The sequence below is a fragment of the Elephas maximus genome, chromosome 5 (genome assembly GCF_024166365.1).
Source record: "Elephas maximus indicus isolate mEleMax1 chromosome 5, mEleMax1 primary haplotype, whole genome shotgun sequence".
Taxonomy (NCBI): Eukaryota; Metazoa; Chordata; class Mammalia; order Proboscidea; family Elephantidae; genus Elephas; species Elephas maximus.
In genome coordinates, this window is record NC_064823.1 from 156,622,660 (window position 1) to 156,631,573 (window position 8,914).

Consider the following 8,914-nt stretch of genomic DNA (forward strand, 5'->3'; position numbering starts at 1 on the left):
TGGCAAAAGCCTTCATCAGTTAATATCTTGCAGGTCTCTCTTGCATCACAAAGCACAATTTGGAAAACAGTGACTTAGAGTAAGACTTTCAGCTGACAGATGCAGAAAGAATATGAGGCCCAGAGACTGTGGCTGTGTGACCTTGACTCAGTCAAGGTCACACAGCCACCTCCTGGATCCTAGACCAAGGTGCTTTTCTTTGCCTCCGATGTTGCCCTACTGGCCTATTTAGCTATCAGTTCACATGAGGTCAAAACTGAACACAGACTTCAGATCCCAGTATTCATCTTACTAAATCCTATATGAAAATTAATGTACCAAATAGGATTTGTCTTCAATCTCTCAATTCCAGAAACAATTCATTCATCAAATATTTTCTAAGCGTTGTGTGCCAGGCACTGCACATTCTGCAGTGAGCAAGACATGGTTGCTCAGAAGACGGACGATAACATTATCCTGAAAAAAAAAAAACAAATTGATTGAACTGTCCTTGATCAGACAGCCTTGTAGGGAATTACACATTCGCATTTCATTTGCTTCCATTAACATTCTTCACATTTAGATCAAATGGTAATGACTTGCTCTCCACCAGAATGGTTCAGAAATACAATGCTCCCCTTCACTTTGCAGACTGCAGAGAGGAAAGACAAAAAGATTGGGGAGGGGGGAAGACGGGAGTTATTTGGGCTCTTACCTTAAGCACCTCAACCAACAGATTTTCCAGTTTCAAGTTCATTCCAATTTCATCTCTGACTCCTACATTTTCATTAAAATGCATGCCCCCGTTTACTACTGTCTGCAAATAATGCCTATTTAGAAATGAGATTTCTTTTTGAAAGCGTATCAATTCATACATTTGAAAGCCCTTGGGAAAACATGATTTATCAAGAACCAAGGAACTGGAAAACACACTACAGGTCTGAGATTGAGAAAGGTCTAGCTATTATTCTAGATCATCTTTTCGGTGAACTGAGAGCACCTGTCTGGAACAAGAAAAATGTGTCTTACGCCATGCATTTTCAAAAGAAGATTCCAAATGAGAAAAAAAAAAAAAAAATTAGAATCCCAGCATTGAGAAGTCCAGATCGGATGCTGTGGCACTGGAGCCAGCTTTCAGCACAGACTCAGATATATGGATGTCATGAAAAGGAATCGGAGAAATGAGATGCTCTTCAAAGTTGTTAGCCCTTGTGTGCACCTTAAAGAAAAAGAGCCCTGATGGTGAAGTGGTTAAGTTCCCGGCTGCTAACCAAAAGGTTGGCAGTTTAAACCCACCAACCTGCTTCCGTAAAGATTATAGTCTTGGAAACCCTATGGGGGCATTTCTACTCTGTCCTATATGAGCTGGATTTGGCAATGGGTTGGGAGGGCGGGTTGTTTTTGTTTTTTCCCTTTGGTACCTTTAAGGTCAAACTATCTTTAAAACAAAAAAGCAAACACAGTGCCATCGATCGAGTAGATTCCAACTCATAGCAACTCTATAGCGACCCTATAGGACAGAGTAGAATTGCCCCATAGAGTTTCCAAGGAGCTCCTGGCAGATCTGAACTGCCGACCCTTTGGTTAGCAGTCGTAGCACTTAACCACTATGCCACCAGGGTTTCCCAAACTGTCCTTACAGAAGCTAAATCTGGGCTTCCAGACCCAGAGAACATCTGCCCTGCTTTTTAAAGATGCATACATAGTTTCTCCAGGAGACATCCTGAAAACCAATTTGGCAAAGCAAAGATAATCACCCCACGATCCACATAATTTGTATTTATTAGACACCAGAAGAAATCAGGAAGGATTCCTTGGCTGTAATAAAGACACCAACCAGCACAGAAATTGCACAATCACAGGGCCACAGAAAGCCAGACACAGGAAAGCCGTCCCCCAACCCCCATCCTATCTCCACCACCACACACACTGGCCCTGTGGTATAAACATCAGTCCCGACACAAGTCAGTCACTGTGCAATCCGCTTGCTTAAAAGCGAGGTGTGAGAGTATTTTTAAGGACCAACCCAGAACCCAGTACCACTATATATATATTTTTGGAAAAGCCAAGCCTCACCTTCTCTTCTCTAACAGAACCACTGGGCATCTCTGCTGGGCTGGGGTACCTGTGAGTTTATCCCAAACCCCTCGGCCAATTCATTCAACAAATCAGTCTCTGGAGGTTTCTTAGCACATGGACTACTACACAGAAACAGGTGAGAAGCTGAGCAGGGGCTGGAAATGTATAGAGTGTGTGTGTGTGTGTGTGTGTGTGTGTACGCGCACGCATATGCGTGTTCATGCTTGCCAATCTCTGGCCAGCAGGTTATATGATTCAGTGGGGTGTTTTTCTTATGCAGTTTAATGGAATCCATTAAGGGTGAAAGGTGTAACTTTGCCTAATGAAATCTCCCCCTCACAGTCCAGCTCCCAGACAGATTCGGCGGCAGGGTCCCCGTGTGGGGACGCCTGACATATCTGAGACATGCGACCGAAGGGGCCCCCCTCCTCCTCCTTGTCCCCCTCCCCAGCCCCGGGGGTCACCGCGTTGGGGATCATGTGGATGTAGGCAGCCGCGATATCCCTGTGGAGGACGGTGTCCTGGTTGTAGGAGACGAGCTCATTGCTGATGTTCACCGTCTCCACCCGGGTGCGGGAACAGAGATGGCTGCACCCCAGCAGCTGGGCAAACACCTTCCGGAAGTCGGCGTTGAAGGCGTAGATGATGGGGTTGAGTGAGGAGTTGGCCCAGCCGAACCAGACGAAGACGTCGAAGGTGGTCTCGCTGACGCAGGGGAAGCCGGCCTGGGGGCTCTCCGGGTGTCCGATGCAGAAGGGGACCATGCAGTTAAGGATAAAGAAAGGCAGCCAGCAGCACACGAAGACCCCCATGATCATCGACAGCGTCTTGAGGACCTTGGTCTCTTTCTTGATGGAGGCCCGCAGGCTGCCCTCAGGCGCGCAGGCCACGCGGCTCCGGCAGCTCTGCGCGTGCTCCGCAGCCCTCTCCAGGGAGGAAATGCGGCGGATCTGCACCTGGGCGATGCGGTAGATGCGCGTGTAGGTCACGATCATGATGGCCACCGGGATGTAAAAGCTGATGAGTGAGGAGGAGATAGCATAAGTTCGGTTCAGGCTGGAGTCACAGTTCGCCGTCCGCGCCTCTGGCTCCCCTGCCTCGTCCCAGGGCGTCCGGTTGGCCAGGTCGGATGGAGGATCCACTCTGCCCCAGGTGCCCGCCTTGTCCCTATGCCAGTTGAGCTGGACCGGGATGAAGGAGATGAGGATGGACAAGGCCCAGGCCAGGCCGACCATGACCAAGGCCACGCGCTGGGTCATCTTGCGCTCATAGCGAAAGGGCCTGGAGATGGCCCAGTAGCGGTCCACGCTGATGACGCACAGGTTCAGGATGGAGGCGGTGGAGCACATGATGTCGAAGGCCACCCAGACGTTGCAGAACGCCCCAAAGGGCCAGTACCCGGCCACCTCGGCGACCGCCTTCCAGGGCATGACTAGCAGCGCCACGCAGAGGTCGGACACGGCCAGGGACACGATGAAGACGTTGGTCATCCTGGCGCGCAGGTGGCGGCTGCGCACGATAGCCGCGCACACCAGTACGTTGCCCAGCAGTGTCCAGAGGATAAGCAGGGTCAAGAGGCCGGCGGTGACCACCTGCGCGGGCCCCAGCGGCGCCACCCCTGCCGAGCCCCCCACGGCGCCCTTCTGCGCCAGCCCCGGCTGCCGACCGAACCGCTCCGAGTCCACACTGCCGTTGCGCCCCGGCGGCAGCATATCTGGCTGGGCGGCAGGAGCGGGCTGCGCGCGGCCCCAACTTCAGCCCTGAGCCCCCAGGGCGGCCCCATCGGGCACCCCAGGGGGCGCGCCGGGAACCCCAGCGAAGGGACCCCCGATCCCCTGGGGGCGCTCACCGTGCGCTGCTCTGCGCCGCGGCCCTGGAGCGCGCGGGGGCTCTGGTCTCCTGGTGCGCCTCCCGGCCGGTGGGCGCGGTCCGCGCGGCGCCCCTGCAATCCCGGCGCGGGGGCAGCGAGCGGCGAGTGCCCGCGGGCTGCCGGGTTGATCCCCGGAGCCTGCAGCACTCCGAGACGGCGGCGGCGGAGGCGGCTGTCTCTGGTCGGGAGCGGGAGAAGGAAGGGCGCACTACCACCGAGGGGGCGGGGGCAGAGCCGCCGGCGCAGGGCGAGCGCTGCGCGCTGCCTCCTACGTCCCTTGCTGCGTCCGGGCCCGAGCCCCCGCCCCGCGCCTGCACCAGCTGTTCCTTGCGCCCTCTGTCTCCGAGGTGCCCTCACGAGTCTGGGGGTGCCAGACCCTCTGTCTGTACTTGGAAAAAATGCGACCCGGGAAGACGAAGAGGTGCCTTGCCTAACCTGGTGCCCTGGCCAGGTATTGGAGAAGGGGCGAGGGAACAGAGAGGTAGGGGGAGGGCTGCCTTCTAGACTGGGAATGAACATCTTAGGGTCAAAAGGGCGGCCTTGGATTTCTCACAGACCTGAGTTCTAATATTGACTTTATTACTTGTTCTGTAACTTTGAGCGCCCTCGTGAACTTCGCCTGGCCTTGGATCCTCACTCACAAACTGCAGGAATGATGACAACTCAGCGTGATGTACGAGGTCAGTGAGACCGTCTAGAAAGAGCCTCTGGAGCTGTGCGGGGGACACAGCTGGTGCTCAGTCCGTGATGTCTCCCAGTAACAGCACCTCCCCACCCCCACCCCACGGTCCTACTTCTCAGCACCCGTCCTGAGACAGGGGCTGAGCCTAACACCCTGGGAAGGGTCTTCTTCCCCGCTACCATCCCCGATTGCCGGAAGTATTTGGAGGGTAATTTTGGGTGAACCCAGAGGGCAGGAAGGGGGCTCAGAGAGTAGGGAGCCTCCTCCATGCGGCAGCAAGAAGGATAGATCCATATGCCAGTGTTCAACGGAAGTGGAAACTGAGGTTTGGGTAGTGGCTCAAACCCCAAATAAAAAAAAAAAAAGGGAACTCAAACCACTCCCAAAGGTCAGCTTTCAGCCAAATGACAGACTGGCTCATAAATATCACACAGGAGTACTGTGCTCCTCAAAATAATCATCTAGATGAAGCCAAGTGGTTAACGTTTACCCTAGGCCAAAGATGAAAAGACTCCCCAGACACCCTTTTAGCTCAGTAATGAAGCCACTCCAAAGGTTCACCCTTGAGCCAAAGATTAGATGGGCCCATAAAACAAAACGAGACTAAAGGGGCACACCAGCCCAGGGGCAAGGACTAGAAGGCAGGAGGGGACAGGAAAGCTGGTAATGGGGAACCCAAGACTGATAAGGGGAGAATGTTGACATGTTGTGGAGTTGGCAACCAATGTCACAAAACAATATGTGTATTAATTGTTCAGTGAGAAACTGGCTTGCTCTATGAACCTTCATCTAAAGCACAATTTTAAAAAAACTTAAAAAAAAATGAGAAGGCTAAGAGGACAAGGAAGCTAGATTAACGGAAACAGAACAATGAAAATGCTGATATGTTGTGAAGAATGTAACCAATGTGACTGAACAATATGTATAAAAAAAAAAAAAAAACCTGACTCATGGCAACCCTATAGGACAGAGCAGAACTGCCCCATAGGGTTTCCAAGGAGTGGTTGGTAGATTCAAACTGCTGACCTTTTGGTTAGCAGTCAAATGCTTAACCACAGGCACCACCAGGGCTCCAAACAATACGTATAGGAATTGTTAAATGAGAACTTAATTTCTTGTGTAAATTTCACCAAAAACACAATAAAATATTTAGAAAAAATCACAGCCTGTTATAGATTGTGCTGTATCCCCCCAAAAATGTGTATCGACTTGGCTAGGCCATGATTCCCAGTACTGTATCACCATTTTGTGATCTGATGTGATTATCCTATGTAGTGTAAATCCTAACCTCTGTGATGTTAATGCCACAGGATTAGAGACAGTTATGTTAATGAGGCAGGACTCAATCTACAGGATTAGGTTGTATCTTGAGTCAATCTCTTTTGAAATATTAAATAGAAAAGGGAGCAGAGAGGGGAGGGACTTCAAGCCACCAAGAAGGAAGTTCCAGGAGCAGAGCACGTCTTTTGGACCCAGGGTCCCTGTGCTGAGAACCTCCTAGACCAAGGGAAGATTGATGACAAGAACCTTCCCCAAGAACCAATAGAGAAAGAAAACCTTCCCTGGGAGCTGGCGCCCTGAATTAGGACTAAGACACGGTCTTAAAAAAAAGAATAGTGGGAAAACACTGAGAGCTGGAGAGCAGTGTTCCTGTGATTTTCCCATCCTTCCCAAGACAACATGTTTCCTTTGTCAATGCTCAAATCTGTCTGCTGGTGTTAAACTCAGCTGAAGGTAACTGGGGAGCGAAACGGATGAGACAGCAGCATGCTGCCCAGTTCCAGCCAACTGAGACAGGCTGACCTGCGTGTCCAAGGTGCAGTGAGGTCTATAAACAGACTGGGCTTTCTTGTCCCCTGGCTAGTCTGTCGACACCCAGGCCCACCTGCATCCTGGACCAATACCTACAAGTGCCCTAGCACCCCAGACTCAGGCTGCTCAGTCTTAAACACAGCTTCTGCCCCCCAATTACCCCTTTCAGTGCTTTCTGCCTCTGGAGAGCGCAAGACCACCTGCCCAGGGAGGGGCCCAAGTCTAAAGCTGGAGGGATGTACCAGCCCCCTCTCGCTCCCTATCTCCTAAGAGCTGAACCACATCTTTCTGCCTTTGCCTCTCCATCACTGACATTGTCTCTAACCTGTATTATGGTGATACTATCCTAGCCTCCAGTCTGAAAAATTACAACCAGAACGCTCCTTGGGAGTGACTATGGCAAGACTTTGGCTCACTTACATTGGACTCGTCATCCGGAAAGGCCAGTTGCTAGGGAAGGGCATCGTGTTTGGTAATTTAGAGGGCCAAAGAAAACGAGGGAAACCTTCCATGAGAAGGATTAACACAATAGCTACAACAATGGCCTCCAACATACCAGTGATCATGAAGATGGCACAGAACCAGGCAATGTTGCATTCCGTTGTACATAAGGTCACCATGAGTTGGAGGCAACTAACAATAACAAATCCCAGCTTCCAGGCCCTGCCTTGTTCTTCTCTCCGTACTCCACTCACTGGCAGGCAGAGCAATCTGCCTTAAATATAAGTAAGATCGTGTTACCCCCCAGTTGAAAAGCCCTCAGTAGCTCCATGTGATGTGAGTCCTTGGTTGGGCACCGTAGGTCTTTCAATCATCTTGCTCCTTCCACTGCTCCTACCTCTCCTGCACTTCTCCACATGCAACCTGGGTTCAAATCACCACCACTCCCCCCCCCCCACAAAAAAAAAAATAAATAACACCAATTGGAGTGACCTTCATCCTATCTGGTGCTCCTGGAGAACATCCACTTATGATGTCAGAAAATATCTTGAGTTTGGAGACAGGGACCTGGAATTACAGCTCTTCATTCTTTTATTCAGCAAATAGTTGTTCAGCATCTACTATGTCCCAGATGCTATTTTAGGGGACACAATTGTGTAGGGAAAAAATCCATTGTCCCTTCCCTCAAAGAACTTACAGTCTAATGTTGGAAATAGACTTTAACCCAAGAATTATCTGAAGAAATATACAGTTACCACTGTGACAACTGCTGTGATGGAAGAGTACACAGCACTGTGAAAGTGCACAATGGGTAGGAATGAACAAGACAGGATGGTCAAGGAAAGCTTCCTCGGGAGGTTTCTTTTGGAGCGGAAATCAGAGTTAAGTAGGCAAAGGGGAAAGCAGAGAAAAGGAAAGGCATGGCAGGCAGGAAGAGGAGGCATTAACTAGCTGTGGGATCGTGGGCAAGTTATTTGATCTCTCTGAGCCTCAGTTCCCTCATCTGCAAAATGGGGATGTAAATATGGTGTGGGAGTGGGGTCTGACCTCCTCTAACTTCACAAAGGAGAAGGAGGATCAAGACCAACAGCTCAAGGCTGATTCCTATGAGGCAGAGGTCAGACATGCCTCCACTCTCTGCCATCTTTACCAGTTCTGACAACAACCGCCCCTCCCATGGCACTGTCTACTTCTCTGCTGAGTCCAATAATTCATTGCAATGGCCACACAGAACTCACAGACCATACACACAGTTATGGGGTTTATTAGGGAAGTGACAGGTTACAATTCAGGTTCAGGAGTGCTCAGGATACAGTTCTTCCATCAGGACAGCCTCTTCTCAGCTTTGTCTGCAGGCAGGCCTCTCTCTGGCCCTTGGCCTCTGCCCTGCTTGGGCAAGTGTTACAAAGCTCTTTTAGCTCTGCTGATAAGTGCCCCCAGGCACTCCACTCCACCAGTGAGCCTTGGCCCAAAGGCGCTCAGCTCTAGCTCTGTGGGTCAGCAAACTTAGCTCCACCAAATGCCTGGAGGCATCCTACTCTGCCAACAAGCCTCCTGCCTAAAGGAACTTAGCTTTCTTGCCCCATGGGCCAGGAAGCCCACTGCACCATCTCCTGACAGTTTTTTTGGCCAAACTCCTGCCTTTGCTGCCACCGTTTCTCTGCCACCACTTCTTGCCATCTTCAGTGTTACAGCTCTCTCTCTCTGTCTATGTATCTCTTTCCCTCTCTTGATCTCTTGGTTCCAGGAGCTTCTCAGTGCAGGGATCCCAGGTCCACATGATGTACTCCACTCCTGGCTCTTCTTCCTTGGTGGTGGTGAGATACTCTTTCTGCTCTAGAATTGGCTGTCTTTTAACCCTCGCAGGATGGCAAAACTGACCAATCCCATTGGGGGGCCACAATTACCCAATACTCAGACGGGGGTTACAAGACCATGGCGAGAAAGGCCACACAGAAGCACTCCATTGCACCGCAGTAGATAATAATAGTTACTACCTCATAAGTTGGGTTTGAGGGTTTTAAAAGGTGTGATGAGATCCAAGAAATTAA

At 50.9% G+C, this 8,914-nt stretch overlaps 1 protein-coding gene across 1 annotated transcript; it reads right to left on the reverse strand.

Moving 5' to 3' along the window:
- Positions 1-2,339: 2,339 nt before the first annotated feature.
- DRD5 (dopamine receptor D5) lies at positions 2,340-3,770 on the reverse strand. The gene has a single exon (XM_049887113.1). The coding sequence runs from the start codon at positions 3,768-3,770 to the stop codon at positions 2,340-2,342; it is 1,431 nt and encodes a 476-aa protein (XP_049743070.1).
- Positions 3,771-8,914: the final 5,144 nt, after the last annotated feature.